A 23,986-nucleotide genomic window follows, 5' to 3' on the forward strand; every position below is an offset into this window, starting at 1 on the left:
CTTATAGTTTATTTTGATGCATTCTTTATTGCCTTAATAGTGAACTTTTCTATTAGTTTATTTACATTATTTTACAAATATATATTTGACCAATGCATCTACATGAAAATAAGTGGGAGTAGATATATCTTCTTGGTACTTTATGTAGATGACATTTTATTTTTTAATAAGATGTTCTTTTACTGTATGAAACAAGAGCCTTTTTTGTTTGTATAGAACATGAGTGCTTTAGATTCTTTTGATTCCCTTAATTAGTAGGAGTTATAGAGGCTTACTTTTGAGTATTTTAAATTCTTTTGATTATCTTGATTAGTGGGAGTCATATTCAATTTGCTTTTTTGATAAATTTTCTATGCAAACTGATGATGTTTGTGACATTTGTTTGAATTTTCATAATTAATGATCATCGTTATTGTTATTTCTCCTGTTGACTGAGAAATATATGTATGAATAGTATCTTTAAGCATGTTGAGCTTAAAGATGTCTGGATGTCACAAATTTTGATATCTCATGTTGTATTGTGACATATTGGTTTAACTAACCTGAGCAATTTCATGTCGTTTGAAAATTGCACTAATACAATTTCATGTTGTTAAGAAATCGGATTGAAAGGCAATTTTAATTTGTTTCAAAATTGCGGTAATGCAATTTCATGTTGTTGAGAAATTGCATTATGGAGTGCAATTTCATGTTGTTTGAAAATTGCACTAATATAATTTCATGTTGTTGAGAAATTACATTGAGGATCAATAAGAATTAGTGTGTTATATTGTTGATCATATTTTAGCACTAATTCTTACTACACTACTGGGCCCTAATTCATGAAAATGTAATACTTATTGTATGTGACTATGGAAGGTCATATGCTATGATATTTTCGGTATATTGATTGCCATGTTTCTATGATAAGGTTATATTGGATTGAATTGTGTTGCTATGCTGTAATTGAAATATTACTTTTCAAAATCGTGGCCACGTAAGATGAGTTTTTAGTTATTAACCTAGAGTCATTTCAAAATAAAAATAATTTTAAAATAATAGTAAATTAATTAATATAGCCCAAGTGGGAGAATGGTAGAAATTTTTCATTATGTGGGGAATATTAATTAATTAGTTGTATGTTTTAAAATTAATCGGGTTAATGGATATTCCAATTGCATTATTTTGATTAGCCCATTGTGATCATATTGAGCTGGGCTTATGGCATCTGTTGATATTGGGCCTAATTAGGCAACAATGCAGGCTTTAGTATGACCTTGATTTTTCCATGATGGGTGGATCCAGTCAATATAGTCAAAATCGAGTTTCTACGTATAATCGAAATGGGTGGTAGAAACGTAAATCATAGAAACGAGACGAAACGTAAAGTTTTTACTACTTAAGGTCAAGATACAAAATTATATATATATTCATGTAAAAAAAATCACATAAGTCACTACTCAAAATTTAATTAATAACTTCATATTTAAAAGATTTAAGTCATATAACTATATAAGACACAAGTTCAAAAATATTAAAAGAGAAAATTGAATTTAAAAAAATGGAAAATAGTTTTTTATTTATTTATAAAACAATTGAGTTTAAGTAAAAACGGTAAAAAACGTAAAAACTTGTGTTTCTATCGTTTTTACGTTCCTACACGACGTTTTTACCCGTTTCTACTAAAGACCGTTTCTACTTGTGTTTTAACACGTTTTTACACTGTATTTCTACCGTTTCTACGTTTTTAGACTAATTTTTGACAACAATAGACCTAGTGGATACAAACTCTTTTCAGGGCAGTTGGTTAGATCTCCTCTCTAGCCTATTTATATTGAGATTAAGCCCCATGAGCCGTCATGCTCCCATCGCATTGAGGCTGCCACATTTGGAATAGGTTATGGAGAGGAATATCCTGACATATAATCCCTTCTTTCCTTCGACTTGTGATGATCCAACAAGGTGCCCAAATTTAATTTCATATTATTTGGTATTTTATAATCATATATATGATCCGGGATTTATGAATCTTACAACATCATGTATATATAGGGATACAACCATAAATGAGAAATTGATACTCTATTAGTGTAGTGGTTACAAAAAATAAATGACGGATAATTGTACCATTAGTGCCAATAGTCACATAATTCAGAATTCAAGTCATCCATAAATTTGTGTTTTACAACAATATGAAGCATATTAAGAGCTCATTATCTTTTTAATGAGAATAATTAATATTAATTATTCAATTTCTATCAATTATCAATGTTATAATTTACTTATTTAATTTTTTTGGAGATATTTCAATCGATTCATCGTTTCACAACTAGTCCGATTCAGAGCAGGTCTTGGAATTAAGGTTTTAAAATTTAAACCCCTCCCAAAGACAGTACTAGGAGGATCAAACGCATAATTTAACTTAACAGAGTCATATGAATTTATGTTTTAATCTTGACCATATATTCATAATCCAATTTCATTTATTTGTCTTTTCATTCTTTATATATATATGAGTTTTATAAGAGTTATGTTGTAGGAAAAGTTACCATGTCATGCATGTTGTAGAGATTCGTTTTCCGTGCTTATTTTTTTTTTCTTTTTTTTCATAAATTGTGTGCCCCACGAAATATTGTGTCTGTAGGAAACTTTACCATGTTATGTTGCATGACAAACGAAAACCCTTATATACATATATGGTAAAATCATTTCTACAGCCGCTTTACGTACTGCAACAACAGGTGTATGGTTATGATTTTCCGCATTTAATGCTTTCATCCTTTGGATGGTTATGATTCCCCACATTTAATGCTTTCAAGTATATATATGGCAAGTATTTGATTGTTGCACATACATCTGCTGTAGAAATGTAAACCCTATATATATATATGGAAAAAGTATTTCTACAATCACTTTAGATAAAGATATTTACACCTATCTTTTTTTAACTAAGTATGACCGGTCATACGTAGTTATAACAATAAAGCTGTTCTTTTTTTCTCTTTCCTCAGACGTTGTCGGCTGATGTGGCGAAGAGAGAAAATGCAATTTTAATGTATGACCGGTCATACTTACTTAAAATAGGGTAGCTGTAAATAACCTTATCTAAAGTGACTGCAGAAATATATATATATATATATATATATATATATATATATATATATATATATATATATATATATGGGCATTGTATTTCTACTGCGGCCGGAGATCAGCAACTTTTTCTGTAGATAGAAATAAATTGAGTCCCATTAGTTTTTTGAAAAAAAAAAAGAGTTGGTTACATTTTACGAATTGAGAGTAAGAGGAGATGAGTGCAACATGAGAATTAATTTTGCCTATATATATATAAAAGGAATCATAGGTGACATTGAGATAAATTTAACTTACGCTTTTTACCTTTTTATTTCATCCAAAGAAAATGTTCGAGGATTACATGGTGACAAAAGTGAAAGGTTGTGTTAGATTCTCATTCTTCCTTTCTTCTTGCACCCTTTACCTTATTGGCTGGACAATCTAAGAGAATGTCGTAAATAGCTTTAGAATAATTGGATCACTCATGAATGTCAACGTCTAGCTACTTCAATTTTGCATCCACATATCTAGAATAAGGAAATTCGCTCGTTTCTCTCTCTTATTTATATCTTTGCAGGACCACAAGAAGTATGACAAGCAGGCATGCAGAAACCTCTCATACTCTGTTGATGATGAATGCACGTATAACTTTAGCTAAAGTCTAAGTATAAAACTGAACTGGGTACTTGAGAACCTGACAAAAAACTTAGATTAGCCACCAAGAAATATAGGTATTGTTTTTGGGGAGGGATATATCCCCATTCACACTCCAACATTTAGCAATGTACTCCAACGCATTCAATATATTGCAAGGCCAAAGATCTTACATAAATATATTATAAAATTATTAATATGACCTTCATTTAATAACTTAAGTGTTTAAGTTGAATTGACTTTACGCATGATATAAAAATCTCACAGTGTTCATGACTATGGAGTTCAATTCTTACGTATTGTTTTCATTTTATAAATAAATAATTAAATATTATAAATTTTTTTAGCACTAGACAGGCTATATATTATTTATCTTTTAAGTTTAATAAACTCTTGTGTGATAAGACATATTAAAAAATGGGTTTTGTTTTTATAATGTTACGTGACAAGAGATTATTTTCCTACACACTCATGATATATGTGGGGTCCATTAAATAGTAAAGTGAGAAAAAAATCAAAAGTGAAACCCAGCTTAGATTGTGTGTAAGAAAAATGGTTTATTGTTATGTAACATGACAAATTATTTTTCCTTAAAAAATATATTATAAAATTATTTATGTAACTTTCACCTCATAATTAAGCGATGAATTAGTTCTTTATCGGCTAGTGCATATTTCATGGTCTCATCCATATAGAGTATTCTACTAAGAAAACTGTACAAATAATAATATAAGGGGTCGTTTGGTATACCGATTATTTCCGGATTTTCGGAAAATTGAAATTTTTAAAATTTTAAATTTTCAGATATTATCGTAAACTGAATGTAAAAATTATATTTTTGAAAATCGAGATTTCCGGACAAATAAAAATTTCTACTGTACCAAATATTCCCTAACAAGCAATTTAAGCATTAGTACTCCAATCACGAACATAAACATGTATATATAATGGAAGACTTCAACACAGGTGGCCATGGGCAAAACTTGACATGAATAAAAGTCTCCGAAACCACGATATAGAAATATATTTCGATATACAACAGGAAAAAAAAGTTACATATCAAAGCCTCCAAACTAAGCACTTTTCTCATCATGTAACGGTAATCGATCTATTAACTAAAGAAACCAAGAAAAAGAGGAATATACTGCTTTATCCAAAAGTTAAAGAAATGGTTGCCTTTAAAATCATAGTCATAGATCTAAAACGTAATCATACAAAAAGTAATCTGATGTTTCATCTATGAATAAACCAAATTTAACTGTGCATGGAACCAACAAACTCAGATAACGAAATTAGTTCTTTCACAAAATGATCCAGCTCAACGGGGCCCAGGAAGAATTTCAGTGATCAAATCCTATGGTCAAGTTCAAGGGCTTTATTGATAGAAAGGTGCAACAGGTGAGGGAATCCGAGTCCTTTATTGGGAACTGTATTTTTCATTCTATATATGTTGACTTATAAGTCTTTATAACTTTCTAAAGGATGCTCCCTTTCACACACAGTCCTTTATTTCTTTCTTTATATATATATATATATATATATATATATATATATATATATATATATATATATATATATGGGACAAGATCTGTTTACAAATTTTTTTGAATTATTTTACAATTTACACTGTATTCTCTCGGGAGAACATAATATAGTTTGTAAAAGTTTGTATTCTCCCGGGAGAATATAGTGTAGTTTGTAAACAAAAAAGTTTGTAAATATAACCTGCTCATATATAAGATAGGATCCGTTTACAAATTTTTTTTTGTAAATTACACTAAGTACGACTGGTCGTACACTACATGATTAAAGTATGACCGGTCGTACTTAGTGTAGTTTGTAAGCAAAAATTTTGTAAATATAACATGTCCCTATATATATATACAGAAAATGTTATATTTAAAATTTTTTTATTTATAAATTCTTACAAACTACATTAAGTATGACCGGTCATACTTCAATCAAGAGTGTATGACCGGTCATACTAAATATAATTTGCGCCAAAAAATTTGTAAGATGTTTTAAATGAAAATATATTGTAAGTATAACATTCGTATATATATATATATATATATATATATATATATAAATATATATGAGTTTGTATTTTTTGCAGTCAATATATATAAGTTAACTACATTGAACCCAAGATATTTTTATAATCATAATTTATTTCAGGGTTGTAATAGTCTTTTTCATTATAATTTTTTTCAACACAATTTAAAACGATGTCATTTTTGAAGTGAATGTATACAACTTGTTTATATTGAGTGTAAAAATATTAAAACTTATATTTATATGTATATTGAAAAATATTTTTACTTACATTTTTACACATAATTTCAATAAAAATGTAAAAACGTAAGTTTCTACGGTTTTAATAGCGTTTTTTACAACAATGATTGTGTCTCCTTCATTCTTGTTGAGATATATAAATTCCACATTAGTTGCACATATAATCAATGTGGGACTATATACAACCAATCTGGGACTATATATCTCAACAATTCTGTTCTCCAAAATATATGTCACAAACATAGAAGATAAATAGAAAAAAGGATTAAAAAGAAAAAAAAAACCAGAATCTATTGATAAACTCACATACCAAGGCATATATAAAAGGCAAGGCAAGGCCACCATTGGAATTGGACACACGGAGCAAATCAAGGAGTACGTACTGTTCATGAGTATTATGCCCAGAACAATGAACCCTCTTGTTGTTGGACGTGTAATAGGAGATGTTTTGGATCACTTTACAAGTTCTGTGTCTCTGAGGCCTGTCTATAACAATAACAAAGAAGTCTTCAATAGCGGTGAGCTCAAACCCTCCCAAATAGTTAACCAACCAAGAGTTGATATTGGTGGAGATGACCTCAGGACACTATACACTCTGGTAAAATCTTCAATTGATCATCCTTCAGTATTTAGTTACATTCTTCATTTTCTAGAGTTGTTGAGTTATACCGGTGGTGAGCTTAATTATGGCATGCACTCATGATCTTCAGGTCATGGTGGACCCTGATGCACCTAGCCCAAGTGACCCAAATATGAGGGAATATCTCCACTGGTAAGTAGTAATTAAAGTACCCTTCTCTCGCCATGTCTATGCGTAATATTGTGTACGTCTACTATTAATGTAAGATTCTTCCAAATATTCTGAGAATTTTAGAACATTCTTTGCACTATTCTTTGACAAATAAACATTCTATTATCTGCTTGATATGGTTTCATGTCAAAAAATTGTCTTAGTAGCCCATGTTACTCATTTCATATTTCTTTATAGTTTCGTTTGTAATTTCTCAATCATTTTTCATTTCTAATAAACACAATGTCATCCACATATATAATGTAACCAGAGCTCAAACTCATGCCAGTTCATCCACGTACGTGTTTAGTGTTCACTTTCATACTTCACGTTTAAGTAGGGCTTTTCTTAAGATAAAATGTATTAAACAAAAATAGTTGGGACTGTCCAGCCTTTTACGACTTTATGCACATGCATGCAATAGGTGCTTGGTCATTTTAAATATATATTTGCAAAATAAATATATAATTTATTATATGTTAAACAGTTTTCAAAGTCTCTTTTGCTTCTCTTTAAAAACAAATTTCACTGGTGATTTACTGTATCGATTTAAAAATGTATCACTTTGTAAAAATCAATCCACACCCTCTTCTCCTTTAGTTTTTAAAATTAAAACTTCTAAGAGATTTTTGGAAAAAAAAAAAAAAAGAGTTAGTGCAGCTATTAGCTTATGACTCACAAATAAGATTGTATGGATATTATATAAATTGAAAAACATTTTTTAGTAAACAAAAATAACTATTTTTTTTTTAATGGATGCGTAGGTTGGTAACCAATATTCCAGCGACTACAGGGGCAACCTTCGGTACGTACACAACTTTTTTTATCTTTTTTTTTTTTCTGACTCTTCTTTCCTTTTAATCTTTGATCTTTTAATTATGGGAAATATTTAAATTATATCCTTTCACCTTTTTATAATTATGTATTTATGAGAATAGATAGTTATAATATTAAAATTATATTTTTTTTACTTTTCACGTTAACTAAAATACAATTTTAATATTATAATTATGTACTCTTCAAAATACATAGTTATAACGGAATAAAAAGACATAATTTAACTCCTTTAAAAAGCAAACTATTTTCCCTTTAATTATTTGGTTATAACTTATAACTCTATTATATACGCGCTTGCTATCCAAACTTAATTATATGTTAAAGTATAAATAAAATCTAACTTCCTTATTCAATTCCTCATCCCTTTTATTTTGCAGTATTCATGATTTTTCAGAAGCAGAAAAAGGATGGACAATATTATAATTTGTCATCCCTTTTATGAACTAAATTTTACGATATAACAGCTCATTGCACAATATATATGAAGAGTAAAAACAAAAGTATATTGTTCCTTACTTATTAGTTTTTTAAAACAAAAAAACAAAAAAATAAGTAAGGAACAATATACTTATTATTTTTTATATCTGCAGTTGAACTATAATTTCTTTTTTTGAAAATAAAATTGAATTAATGGAATAATTTAATTATACTTAGATAAATATTTTATTTTCATGTTAAACTTTAAAAGTTAAATAATAAATATATGATTAAGTTGCTGATATTTTGATATCGTTTGTTTAAAAGTTATATCATATATTAATTTTTGGGAAAATTAAATGAGTAGAAAATACTTTAGATTAGTAAACTGCATGAGATTAATATGTATTATACAAAAAAAATAAATATGTATTATACAAACTTTTAGTTAATTTGTGAATTTCTCGAAAAACTAAATCTAATGTGTAGAGGATGCATGTTGAATTGAAAAATTATATAATGCTTTGTACTCAATCAAAGTGCCTAAAAATTAGCATTAAAAATGTCTTTCAAATAAATGAACATATCAATAGTTCAATTACAAATTTATTCTTGCTTAAACCGTATGAGGTTTGACATGGTAGTTAATTGAATTGAATTTTTATTTATTGTCAATGTAAGAGTTGTTTATACTATCATTTAATTATCCCTTACTAAATTTGTAAAGAAATTTAATAATAATACTAATAATAAAACAAGTATATAATTCTTTACTTAGAAGTTAGAAGTTAGAAGTTTAACACACCTTTAGATGATAGTATTAAAAACTTTATACTAAGAACTCGATGCTGTCAGGATGATCATTTTTATTATGATCGTTTTTTTTTATGCTTAAAAATATTTAAAAAGAATGTAAGTTTTTGACCGAGTTGAGAGAAACAAAAATATATTGTCATTTAATTGTTATTACTCATGGATGGTATTGAATTTATATATAGGACAAGAGATTGTGAGCTATGAAAGTCCACGACCAACTTCAGGGATTCATCGTTTTGTATTTGTGTTGTTTCGTCAAATGGGTAGACACACAATCATTGCTCCAGGATGGCGCCAAAATTTCATTACTAGAGATTTTGCAGAAGTTTATAATCTTGGATTACCAGTTGCTGCTGTCTATTTCAATTGTCAACGACAAGGTGGTTCCGGTGGAAGGAGGATGTCGTAATCTAAACAGAGCAACAAACACCCTTCATAATATATAATAATATATTAGAATATTGTTTCTTACGTTACATGAGACAAATTATTTCATGCAACATATAAAAAAATGGGTGAGACTCATTAAGAAAAAACAGGTCTTACTCACTTTTGTGTGTGTTGCAGGAGATAAATTTTTTTCTATAACATGAAAAACAATATTTCCATAATATATAAGAAAAAAACAGAAGAATGAAAAATAATGGAAAATGTTAGGTATTAATGCCTGAGTGCAGCAATCCTCTAGTAATAATACGTTGAGGACTGTGACAGTACGCTGTCAATCTTATTAATGCTGTACAAGTTTTTCGAAACCTCTATAAACTTGGAAGTTGGTGTCAAAATGTGAAGTTGGTGTCAATTTATTACTGCAATTCTGCTTACATATACACTCCACAGACTTAGCGGATATCTTTATGTGTCAAAATGTGTCAGAAATTATGGGCCTCCAACACCCTGAGCCATCCAAACTAGGCCTAGTGGATATCTTTATATCCATGCAATAAGCCCAGTTTGAATTTTTTTTTTTTTTTTTGGGTACATAGTTTGAACTTGTTTTCGATCTAATGAATATGTAACAATCCAATTCGACGACACAGAATATACAACTTTTGCCCAAAATCTCCCATCACCTTAATCTGACCACCATTTATGAATCTGATGAAAATTCCCTCTGAAAACTACTTTCAACAATTTTATTATTTCAAAATTGGGAAAAGTTTAAAAAACCCCTATATGATTTCTCTAAATATCACTTATCCCCTAATGGTTAATTTTTTTATTTTATTTTTATCATTTCACCCTTTATGATTTTCTTTCCATTTAGTCCACCTCCTAATTCTGTTAAAAGTTAAATTAAACTATTCATTTTACCCTTGTAAAAAGAATCATTGTAGAAATAAGAATTTTACACTGCAATATTATTTTTTTCATCCATCTCTGATTGTTTTCTAAAATTTATACCAAATTGTCAAAAACAATTTCATCCCAATGATGTTGAGAGAAATATTACAACGAAAGCTGCAAATTAGCAACTAATTTTCGATCTTCCAATAAGATAATATTCACAATATTGTTAGTAAGAATGCACACTTAGAATTATTATTTTCCTCTTATACAAATTTATATATCTTCAATAAAACTGACTTGACTTGAGTTTGATAAATGTATTGATATCTTAAATTTAATAAATAAAATTAAATATTATTTATGTAATCAATTTATATGTAAATATATTTTTTAATCTGAGTTTAAAAATTAAAATGAAAAAATGTGAGACAGAGATAGGTAACAAAGAAAATAAAAATATTGGAAAAAATGCTAATATATTAACGAGTTGATTGCTCTATTAATGTATACTACTCACCAACATTACATTACGCTCAAAACTATAAGAAAATATGCATAGATGAAAAGCGAATTGACTATGAATAAAACATGAAAATATAAAAAATTCAAATAAATGAGTTTAAGCTCCTCATTTATTATAAACTGGGTTAAGTGAGGAGTCGATTGAGTTAAAATACAAATAACATGAATTAAATTGAACTCTTGCTTACAATAATTATGAATAAAATACAAGTCAATTTTATTAAAAAATCTTAAAAAGAAAAATAATAGTTCTAGGCATTTATTCTTACTAACAATGTTGTGAATATTGTCTTGTTGAAAAATTGAAATTATTTTCTAACTTGCAGTTTTCATTGTAATTTTTTTCTCAACATCTTTAAGATAGAATTTTTTTATAGTTTGGTATAAATTTTAGAAAACAATCAAAATTGGATGAAAAAAATAACACTGCAGTATAAAATTATTATCTCTACAATGATTCTTTTTATAAGGGTAAAATTTATAGTTTAATTTATTTAGAGGAAGGTTATACTTACAACTTTTTTTTTACAATCTCTTACAACCATATCTTAACACCGTTGATTTTCGCCAATCAATAGTTATCATTTATTGTGAATTAATAATTAATTAAAAGTTTAATTTGCGAAAATAATAACCATTGATTGGCGAAAATCAACGGTGTTAAGATATGGTTGTAAGAGGTTGTAAAAAAAAGTTGTAACTATAACCTTCCTCATTTAATTATTATCAGAGTTACAAGATGGACCGGATGAAAAAAATCACAGGAAAATAAATAATAATAAAATAAATATAGGAGGTAAGTGATTTTGAACTTTTCCATTCAAAATATATGATTGTTGTCAACACTTTGCGGTGAAAATTACAACAATACTTGGATTTTTTTTATTTTTTTTGGAAGTTAATCATGCAGAAAATAGTTTAAAGATAATTTCGGTTTCTTTTTTCTAATTTTTTTGAGAAACTTCTTCTAGTATAAAAAATTAAAGATTTCAAAATGTTCTTCAAACTCAATAGGAATTCCATATATTTTAAAAATAAGTTCTTTACGATCTCCATATCAGATTTCAGAAAACCAGAAAAAATTCAATTTAAATTTCCAGCAGTTTATTTTATTTTATCATAAACTCTATTAAATTACTCTCCACAATTCCTTACATTTAAAGACTTAACCAATGGTTTTACAAAAAAAAAAAAAAAAAAAAGACTTAACCAATGAATTATGCTATATCTTATTTTATTGGAACCAAGTCTATTTGGAGTAAATAATCAGGCAAGAAAATGATACTTTAGTCTTAAAAATATGTAAGTTTGATAAAAATTCTTAGCCTTGTCCCAAAAAAGGTGACTTGCAGGTGGGATGTGAATATAAAAACCCTACTTCACTTCAACCTACTCCTTTTCTAATTTGAAACTTCTCCTTGAGATCAATAATTTTTGAAATTAGTTCAAGACAAAAGAAATTATAAACGACCAACTTACAGTGCCAAGAGAGACATAAAATAAAATATTCAGCAGTGTGCTTTTCTACTCTCCCTTGCTAATTAAAAGAGGTTGTGGTTTTTCTGACCCTGGGTGAGATACCGACGTCTAATTCCTTTTAATTTTTTTATTAAAAAAAAGGATTCATGGACAATCTACCATTAATATCTAAAAGTGCCTGTTTGAATCGGCTTTAATTTCTAAAAAAGTTGCTTTTTTAAAAATAAAAGTGCTTTTGAGAATTTTTAGATGTTTGATAACAATTTTTTTAAAAAATAAAAGTTAAAATGTTGCTTTTTTTTAGCCAATAGTTAGTTGCTTTTAAAAAAAGCAGAAATTAAAAGATAATATTTTTTTTTTTTGAAAATAAGATAATATAAATTTTTAAGATACAATTTTAACCTCATCTTATCATTTCTATTTTATCTCTCCTTATCCTTATTTTATCTCTCCTTTAATGTAATTTTATATATAAAAAGTGTTTTTTATTTATTTTAACATCCAAATAAATTTTTTTTATGTAAAAGTGATTTTCAGATCATATATCCAAACGTAAAATAACTTTACTTTTTAGAAAAAGTTCTTTTGAAAAAAGCAATGCATAAAAAGTCATTTTTTTAAAAGCTCATCCAAACGGGAGTACAACACAATGAGGTTTTATGACAGCCATGAAAAGGTTTTATAATTTTTTTTTATCCTCAATTTAAGAATGAATATCTTTTTGGAATGGTAAAAACTTCCTTCACTTTAAACATTTTTTCTTAATTAAAAAAGTATGATTTTTTTTTTCTTTTCAAGTCTATGATCAGTTAAACAAAATTTTGACATGTCAATTATTTTCTGCTTTGGTAATTTATGCTAAATATATTTAATTCAAGCAGTTTATTCTTTTTTTTTTTATGAAAATTACTAAACACTTTTTTTATACACTATAAACACTTTTTATCTTCTACTAAAAAGGTTTAAAGCATGTTTACCCAACAAAACAAAGAAGAAGGTATAAAGCATATGCACCTATAAGTTGTTAGATAATCAAAGTCGTTATCTTCTTTTTTGCTTACCCCCAAAGAATCCCATAGAAATATAAGCTACCGTTAAAGATCATAGGGAATATTGCTCTACCATACCTTCAGATCTTTTTGTTTGAAAAGTCTAAATCTCTTTTGGAAGACAAGGATATTCTCTCGTTTTCTATCTTCAAATCCGCAAGGTATCTTCTTCGCAAGACCACACAATGTGAGGATGAAACGCCGTATTCTGATTCCTCAGTTTCAAATTCCTCTCTTAACTTTACCGCTTACAGCCAAAAAAACATTCCCCTACCTTTTTTCTTCTTCTTTATATTAATTAGACCCGTGTGGTTTACTCCATAATCACTTATGGTTCTGTGGTTTTTTTTATCACATATATCCAGAAGGGTATGCTTTTTAATTACATATCTCCTTGTGATTTTTTATTTTTTATAAAACACAGGGACATAGGTGATTCTGAAGCAAATCACATGGGCATTGGTGATTTTTTTCTATTAATTATTAATAAGGGAAACCAATTTCATTCGAAGTAAGAGTTTGAAATTTTCTTGTAATTCATGATGTTTTTACTTGCAAGAACAATAAATCAACTTCCTTTACCTTAACAATAAATTACAGTATATAGTTTAATTTTTTTTTTTACTTTCCAAAAAAAAGTGACGTTGTTATTTTTATTTTAAAGAACACTACCACAAATATTTTTCTACCTTCCCCGACTACAAATAGTACAACGTAGCCTTAAAAAAAATCTTGAATATCACCAATACTACAATCTTTGTTTTTTTTTCTCACCAGAAAAAGATTTTTACTTTTTTTCCCCCATCTCTTTCTCTAGAGTATATTTACAAATCAAAGTCTAGGGAAGTATATCAAGTTCCGCATATATGAAGCTTTCCTTAGTTGTTCTCACATTTCCACCGCAGATATTGATACGATGATGTAACAATGACATAGTATATCATTTCATGCACTTTAACAATAGAACTAATATATACTTGGAAATATATGCATAATTATTATACAAAACATGTAGTACGCTCCGATTAAAATTTACTTATTACACGAGAATTTTCAATAATGCATAATGTGATGATAAAATGTGACCATTGAAATATAATACGAGCTCGTTTGGTGGATGTGATACGATAAAAATAAGGGTCTTTATTTTATCATGTTACATGATGTCATGCAACATTAAAAGATAAAAAAATAATAATAATAAAAAAAATATGATAAGACACTTTGTTCAATAATTTTGTTTTGTCTTATCTTAACATAATCAAATTATTTTTCCTACAACATAACTCTTATTTATTCCTAAAGATAAATAGGATAAAAAGGCTAGATAAGAGTAGAAAATGATAATGGCCTAATAAGCTCATATCATATGTGTATTAAATAAACAATTCAATATAATTATGTTAACATATCTTGTGTGCGAAGGGAACTAAATAATGTCGAGATATCATATAAATAAATAGAAATTCTTTATAACATATTTCATATAATTTTTTTAAATTTTACTCTTTTGACTTATTTTTAGATTAATTCCTATTTTAATTTTTTTTGTAAATGTCATAATTTAAAATAAAATATATAAGATAATTTACAAAATTTTCTGAAATAAAAAAATTATATTTTTACCAAATAAAATTTTAAATAAAATTTTAAATTAATTTTCAATTTTAATGTATCTAACACAATAAAAATAATTTGAAGAACATTAGCACAAAAAATAATTCACAATATTTGAATACAGCCACAAATTTGTTGTTTGGTGAAAGTTAATAGATTTTTTTTTTCAAACACGCACATCATGGTGGCGGTGGCTAGCTGGTGGAAATAGTGGTGGCATCGACGATAACAATGGTAATGACTGATGGTAGTGATGTTGGCTGGTGGCTGATAGCGGTGGAAGGACTGACTCTCATGTTATTAAGGAAGCTTGAGAAGACAAATGACTATCTTTGTAAGAAGAATTTCATATTCTATCCGTTGAATCTTAACCCAAACCTAGATACTTAGGGTAACTTATTAGGCTGAGAATCAAATAAAATGAGCTAACGTAGGATAACTTTTCCTATCGAATCCCAACTATCCTATCCACCAAAAAAGCTCTAAATATAATATGAGAAATGTTATACTTATCATAAATTAAGTTTATCATTTTTTAATACCAAATCTTAATCGTTGATTTTTGTCAATCTGACGGTTATAATTTATTGGATTACACTTATTAATTAATTATTAATTTCCTATAAACTATAACCGTCAAATTAGGAACGATTAAGATTTGGTGGTAAGAAGTGATAAACTTAATTGGTGGTAAGTATAACCTTCTTCATATAATATTATACATGTAACAAAAAAGTTAAAAAAATAAAAAATAAAAAATAAAAAACAAAAATGTTGAGATGGAGGGGGTGTCATGGAAGCACCCCTCCAAGTGTGAAAAACATGATATTTTAATAATATAGTAATATTATTTATTAAAAAAAGGCTATAAAAACCCTTTAAGGGATAAAAGTGTTTTAAGGGGGATAGAAAAAACAGAGAATGAGAGAGAGATAGTGTGTGTGTGAAAGAAAGTAAAAAGTATTATTGAGAGTCAAAACCAATCTCATAGTTTTACATTTGTTATATATTTTTATGTTTGAACTTATATTTCTTTTAGTTTTGGGGTACACTATTTTTCTTAATTTGTGGAGGCACTATTGTTATAGCAAGCCATTTTTTCATAAACTTTTCTACACTCTGATTTCATGGTTTTTGTTGGATGTTCTCATGTTGTTTATGTAAATGGTAATTGATTAAGATTATGGAACTAATTGATTTTGTTAATTGTAAGTATATTCCTTTGGTACCAAATGAATATCTAGATAATAGGTAACTTTTAACGGTAAATTATGATGTGAATTGACCTGAGGAAATTCGAGATTAGACGTAATGTAGTAAGGGACGTCTTACTTTGACTAAGAGCTTGGCCACCAAAGGCGGACCCAGGGGAGGGGATAGGGTTGGCCACCTCCCCTCCTTGATTTTAGATTTTTTTAATGTATATAATTTTGGGCTGAACATGAATTTTGGCTTTTTGGCAGACATCGACCCTTGCTTCTAGATGACATCGTTCCATTAGCGTTTTTCTGCAAACATCATTTTCATCAGCTCCGTCTGCAACACCTCATTCTCCTTCACCAAAGACACGCATGTCTGTAGCTGATTCCTCGTTATCGCAACGTCCTACTCCTCAGCTTTAAGCCATTAACTGATCAGAGTACAACACATGAAGCAAGATCTGCACCGACAATCGCTTGTTCTGTGATGCATGCACACGTGTCTTGTAAGACAATTGATTGAAAATATTACTATGATCTGATGGTGGGCTGGAAAATTGTGATGAGCTTCTCATCATGGGCTTGTTTTTTTTATGGAATTAACTATTTGTAACACCCCGTATATATCCGGTTTGTTATCATATCATCGTATTAGGCCACACTTAATTTAAAAATGCGGAATATCTTTTTCTTTTCAATTATGACGTCATTATCATTAGCCAAGTTGAATTACTTAATTCATTTCATAAAACATCGCTTGTATGTAAATTGCAAAAGATAGCTAACTGAAATACCTCATAACATAGATGTGAGTATCTAAGTCACGGATCTACAACACGTAGTCCGGACAATATCCTGATACATTATTTATTACAACTAGAAACAACTAAACATAAAGTCAAGTCAATGTGGCATGGACAATCCCCATGCTCACCAAATAAGGCAACAAAGTCCCACAACGGTCTCAACAATAACATCATTAAGCTAAAAACATAAAAGGCAACAGTCAATATCCAGCATCCAACAAAAGCAGCATAACAACATATAATCAGCTAAGCTCCGGCCTCCTGCCGCTAGAGGTCTCAACCCCCGCATTACCTGAACCTGAAATATGTGCCCCAAACGTGGGGTGAGATCTCTAAAAAGAAATCTCAGTAAGACAAGGCGTCCTCAAGAATCTTCCACCCCAAGCTCACTTACACGTGCAATATAAGTTCAAAAGCATTTAACAGTATAAGTTCTAAAACTATGCAGTGCAACAGATATTCATGCCATGTGTGTTTTAACTATTCTACTGGCCAGAGATATGCAGGACGTACGTCTACAACCCCACAATAAGTACAAGGAACATCGCTTGCACCTCACCCACAACCTCACCATCTTGTATGTCTCCACATACTCAAGCTTACCGTATAGGTGGAACACCACATGCATATCATAAAGGCACTCGCATATAACAGCTCAATCGCATTTATCAAAACAATACATGAAAACAACACCATGCATATAAACCATCCCCCATAGGACATGGTGGAACCAACAATGGCTAAACCGAGGACACGAAAGCTTCCCTGGCAAGCTAACTATCCAATGCCAAGAGTCCACACTAGCTCAGAGCCCAAACACAGCAGAATCACAATCTGTTTCGGACCAACAATATATCAATAATCATACTTAACAAGCATAGATCACAAAGGCAACGCCTTTCCTTTACGTTTTACGTCTTTAGGCTTCTCACAAAGCCACAAGCCCTTAATCACTTAGATTCTGACTTATATTAATCATTACAGAAGTTCAACTTCATCAACATAGGGTCCACAAACCCATAACTCAGTTCTGTATGAACAGTACCTTCACTGTTCACGAAAACACAGAATATTCGGATATATGTCGGGGGCATATCCGGATATTAATATCCGGATATTAATATCCGGATATCTCTCTTCCAATATCCGGATATTCATATCCCCATATCCGGATAACAATATCCGGATATCGATATCCGAATATTTCGCGACAGAATGCAGTTCTGCATTTCGCGAGATATCCTTCCCAAAGGTGGTTCATTTCATGCATACAGAAGCTCAAACATGCGATTTAAGGTGCGTTTAACATTACCCAACCTTAAGTTATGAACTTTAGCTTGTTACATGCATCAAGGTTCTATTTTTAACCCTTAAACTCATGATCAAAGGTGATGAAGCTTACCCAAGCTCAAAACTCAGAAAAGGTTGCTCTTGGAGCTCACCAAAACACTTTAAAGATTCTAACTTTGAAGGAAAACGAAAATGGCACACCACAATGGTTCTTTCTTCACAAAGGTGGCTTCTTGAAGCTCAAACCACTCAAAGAATGGCTCTCACACCACAAAACCAAAGAGGTCAGCCCCAACACCCACTCACACAGACCCACCAACTCAGAAATAGAGTGTTTCCTCACTCATCATGCAAGCTCTCACACACACAAGGTATTTTGTGAAGAAACAAGGACCAGATGTGATCTCTTTGGCTCACAAGAAGGGGAGGAAGAAGGTGGCAAGGTCGCTGATGAAGAGCACTCATAAAACTTCACGTAGGGAGCCTCAAATGACCTAAAAATTTGTGTCACTTAGTATATATAGGCGGATTACACTTAATCACATTGTATTAGCATTAATAGCTACATTTAGCATTTTAATCCCAAACTTAGAATTCTGAACCTACTCATTTTTCTAAGATTTATCATATTTTTTTTATTTTTCGCAGTACCTTTATGGTACGCGCTTTTCCATAGCCAGTATCAGTTCTGGCACCAGTTCTCATTATTTTAACTTGAAACTTATTTTACAAGTCCTATATATTATTCTAGTGACATATACACACTTTTCGTAATTTTTCGGGATACTTCACCGGTACGCATTTACACAGAGTAGTAGAATCGGTATCTGCACTTTTCGTCAGAAAAGCGACTTTCAGCATTATTACTTACTTACTATAATTATCTAAGCCTTATAATAATTATTAGGGTCAATTATGGAGTTATTTCCTAATTTCACATAATTAATTAATTAACTTCCTTAATTAACGGTGTGAGTTCTTACACTATTAGTCCTTGGTTTTAACCTACCTCTGTTTAAAATTCCAGAACAACATCAAGGTCTTCTTTTGCTCATTATTTTTGTGTGTATGAAGCTTATGGATTTTTAATTCGATAAAAAATACACGTGATGAGAAGTTTGTACGATTTTTTTAGAGCTTGTAGAAGGCACGAAACCTACTCTTTTATATTAGTGAAATAACATGGTGCTTTTTGATCCCCAGTTGCTATGGGTCGCTAGGTCCTATGTTAGCGGGTCCATCACACTACAGTGCACATCATTAGGGGTGTTAACAGGTCGAGCCGAGCCGAGCTTTGGTCTTAAAAGGCTAGCCAGTGTTTAAATGTGTTAGCCTGATCAAGCTTGTTACCTATTATAATATAACTATCGGCCTGTGGTATGACTTATTTACAAAAAAATAAAAGGCTTATTTAGTCTGTTTAAAAAAAATAATACAACAAAAATTTATCCAAAAAGAATATACAATCAACAGCCCTAATAATTCCATAAATATTCATATATTCAATGTATATTTAAACAACATAATATAGAATAAAATCATTCAAAAAGTCGGTTTAACTAATAAAATAGGGTGAAATGGATAGAGGAGAGAGAGAGAGGGCTATTGCAAGTAGTATAAAAAATATAAAATAAAAATAAAATTTAATATACTAGGCCAGCTTGAGAGGCTCTAAGGTCGAGCTTTTGATTTGAGTCTGAAACCTTTTTATTAAACGAGCTTTTATACAAGTCTAAGCCTAGTTCCAACAACCAATTTTAGACATGTAAGCTCAAGCCTTCACGAGCCGAGCCAAAGGCCCCTTGTTCGTTTTCCACCCCTGCACACCATCTCCTTCTAATAAGACATTTTTTTTCTCTCTAAACATGAATTTTTTAGTTTGATTTTGGTAATGACATTCTAGTCAACATGGCTTTTTGGTAAGTAAAAATTTCTTTTCTCACTACTGGCTTTAATTTCTTTCTTGTAGAAGCAAGCAGACAACTTATGGTAAGGTAAAAAAAATATTCCCAATTTTTTTTGTTATTTAATTTATAGCCGGTTGTGACCATGTTCTTATAATTCATGCTTTGGTTTAAAAAAAATATTTGAAGAGATGAATTTTAGGAAAATTTATCGTTGTATTATAGTTCAAATTATGTATATGTGTAGTTCCCACCTCCAAAGCACGAACACGTTCCTTTTAAAAAAATTTGCGTGTCGGACACGTGTCCGACACGGACACGCGTCCGACACACGGTCAACATTTGAGGACACGTGGTCAACTCTCCGACACGTTCCGACACGTTTTTTCGACACGCAGTCAACTTTTTCCGACACGCGGTCAACGCTGGGACACGCTCGGACACATTTTTTTTTAAATCTTAATTTTATTTTGTTAACTAAATATAAAAGAAATAATTTGTAAATTAATTTTTTTCTCTTATGAAATTTGACATGAAAAATTAACAATGTACGAAAAATTATTTATATTTATATTTATGTTATGAAATTTAAATATTTGATTGGTTATATGACTTATTATGGACTCTTATATGTATTAAATATAAATTATATTATATATATTAAAATTTTTATTTAATATCAAAACGTGTCCCAACGTGTCGAAATATGACATTTTTTAGAATTAACGTGTCAGCGTGTCGTGTCGTGTCCCGTGTCCGTGTTCGTGCATCATAGGTTCCCACAAATTATAAGGCTTTAAGAAAACATAGATTTCAACACCTATAGCTAATTTTAACTTTTTATATATTAAAATAATATAGGTGATTATTATAAGGAAGGGATAGAATAATTCATGCTATTTGTAGGTGATTATTATGGAGAAGAATGTTGAGTTTCCGTCCTTATCTACTTCTAATGTTGAATTGTCAAATATTGAGACTCCTCCTTTAAAGTCTCTGAGAATTAAAAACAAAAAGGTAGTTAAAGAAGTTGATCTTGTTTTATTGAAAAGAGATCTTGCTCTACACCTTCCAATATGGAGATATCTTATCAATCAACAAGATGAAATCCATTGCGCTTATCATAAACTTGATCCACATGAATGCAAGCTTTAAAATTATTCTTTTTATGGGCTAGAGAAGAATCAACATCATTTGTGCTCTTCTTGGTTTGATTTGTTTCCATCTTGGCTAGAGTATTCTTCAACGAAAGATGTTGCATTTTGTTTGCCTTGTTATTTATTTAGTAAACCAAGTGGCAATGGATATTTTGGACTTAGTACATTTGTTGTTGAGAGTTTCAAAAATTGGAAAAAGGTTAATGTTGGAGAAAATTATTCTTTTCTACGTTATGTTGGGAAAACTATTATCTCAGTGCATAAAATTGCTTTTGAGATCATGTAGTGATCTTATGAACCTATCTCAACATATTGAGACATTGATTGAAAGACTTACTTTTGAACAGATTACAGCTAATTGTTTAAGGCTATAAGTTTCTGTTGATGTGACAAGATGGCTTACTTTTCAAGGATGTACTTTTAAAGGTCAAGGTGAAAACTTAGATTCACGTAATTGGGCAATTTTTGGAGATGATAAGGTTTTTAGCTTCTTATAATCAAGAAGTTGCAGTAGTTGTGTTAGAAAAAGTTTCTCCAAATGCTTCATATAGTTCCCCTTGAATTCAAAACGAAATTCTTCATGTTTTCTCTCAAAAGGTAAAGGGCACAATACGAGAGAAAATTTCCAATGCTAAGTTTTGTCTGATTGTTGATGAAGCTAGTGGTGTATCTAGAAAAGAGCATATGAATATTGTTTTGAAATTCGTAGATAAAGATAGTTTTATACGAGAAAGGTTTTTTGGTATTGTACATGTTGAATATACAAGAGCTAAGACTTTGAAACAAGGAATATTCAACATTTCACGTTAAGATAATCTTGACGTTCAAAGTATCAGAGGACAAGGCTATGATGGAGCTAGCAATATGCGAGGTGAATGAAAGGATTGTAGGATTTAGCTTGCGCTGAGTGTTCATATGCTTATTATGTTCCTTGCTTAGCTCATCGACTGTAACTTGCCTTGGTTGCTGCATCTAATAAAGTAAAATATGTTCATCAATTTTTTGAGAAATTGAACTTCATAATTAATATTGTTACTTTTTCTTGTAAGTGTAATGATGAGTTAAGGGTTGCCCAAACAAATGAAATTGCAAGAATGATTGCTATTGATAAACTAAAATTAGGAGTTGGTCCTCATCAGATTGATACTTTGCATCGAGCTGGAGCTACTTGATAAAGTCATAGTTTATCATGTTTTAAAGGACTAAAATCACATTATTAGCTAGTCAAAAACATGAGAAATTAGGGTTATTTGGCTAAAAAGCATTAACTTTAAATTATTGAATTATGTGAATGAATTTTTGCTTGTTTTGTAGGACAATTAAGTTGAATTGGAGCATTAGAGCAATGGTTAACTTAAAAGGATTTAAAGCGATAAAAGAGGATCAACGATTTAATGAAAATTTCCCTAAAGCTGTCTTCCGGTCAATTTTTGTATTCATAGAAGTTGTAGATCTCTCTTTTATATTTCCAACTAGACCAAGATCACATCAATTAGACGAGTATAACTTAAGTTGTCCCAAAAATACGAGATCATATTTTTGCTATCAAAATAGCGTGTTTTAGAGCGCTAATGGGAATTTTAGAGCGCTAAAAGGCGCTTTATCTTCCAATTGCGACCCAATTAAGGCCCATTACGTGGTTTTCACCTAAAACAAGGATTCATGCACCTATTTAAGTTATTCTTCATGAGTCTTTGAGATAACTTGACACCGGGGGCGTAGTTTTTATCGGAGAGGCGAATCTTTCATGCTTTTAAAAGGCGAAGACGAGTCAGATTCAAGATTACGCTAGAAACCTTAAAGATTTACCATGCCATCACACCAATGGAGTTTGAGGAAGCTTTCTTATTTTTTTTTGTTTTCTTGATTCCACTATGTTAGGCTAGTTTTTCTTTGTAGTTAGGGTGAAATGGAATACAATTGAATCTTTATGTTTCTGAATTAATCTTTAATGTAATTTTCCCTTTTTATATAGAATGAATATGTCTTTGCTTAATGCCTTGTATGAGTTGTTCTTGTAGATTGAATTAGGATTCGTATATGACAATAAGGATGTTGATATATGAATTTGGTTAGATTTATGCATCATTAATTTGTATGATTCTAGGAATAGACATATGAATTGTGCCATATACCATTTTTATTATTCTTGATATTAATTCTTAAGTCCTTTGGAAAAACACCAAGGAATTATGATTCTCTTAAGGAAGTAAAGGGTTAGAATACCAAGGGATTGAATTTTAACTAATTTAAGGGAGTTAGTAGGCAATATAAAAAGGACGATTAATTAAGATTTTAATTTAGAACATAAAGGGGAGATTTGGAGAAATCGAACCCCTAACTGCATTTCTTGATTGTCAAGTTACTCATATTTTAAGTTATTATTTTGTCATTTAAGTTAGTTTTATTTAAATTCTCTTGATCAATTGTCTAACTTCAGCATAAATGGTGAATTAATGGTTGAAATCTAATCCTCGTGGGAACGATCTCTTACTCATACACCTTTATTACTTTTATGATCGGTACACTCGCCGAAGTCGCAATTTTTTTTGCTTTTTGTCCATCTGCACTACTCGTTGGAGTTCTCATTACAATTCTATATGCAATTTGTTTAAAATGTTTAAAGCCATATGTGAAGTTCTTGACAATATTTCTAATGAAGGAAATTCAACATTTTAACATGGAGATGCAGATAATGCATACTTATCATTGACATCTTTTGATTTTGTCATCATATTGCACCATATGAAGGAAATTATAGGTATTACTGAAGTTCTTTGTCAGGATTTGTAACGAGAGCCCCAAGATAT

General features: G+C 30.0%; 1 protein-coding gene across 1 annotated transcript; it reads left to right on the forward strand.

Moving 5' to 3' along the window:
- The first annotated feature begins 6,374 nt into the window (after positions 1 to 6,374).
- On the forward strand, positions 6,375 to 9,747 carry LOC133303573 (protein VERNALIZATION 3-like). The gene is made up of 4 exons (XM_061503495.1): positions 6,375 to 6,601; positions 6,714 to 6,775; positions 7,558 to 7,598; positions 9,046 to 9,747. The coding sequence occupies exons 1-4, from the start codon at positions 6,392 to 6,394 to the stop codon at positions 9,270 to 9,272; spliced, it is 540 nt and encodes a 179-aa protein (XP_061359479.1). The 5' UTR covers positions 6,375 to 6,391; the 3' UTR covers positions 9,273 to 9,747.
- Positions 9,748 to 23,986: the final 14,239 nt, after the last annotated feature.

Source organism: Gastrolobium bilobum, unplaced genomic scaffold, assembly GCF_033153095.1.
Source record: "Gastrolobium bilobum isolate Gb01-03AN ecotype WA unplaced genomic scaffold, APGP_CSIRO_Gbil_v1 utg23698, whole genome shotgun sequence".
NCBI classification, from domain to species: Eukaryota; Viridiplantae; Streptophyta; class Magnoliopsida; order Fabales; family Fabaceae; genus Gastrolobium; species Gastrolobium bilobum.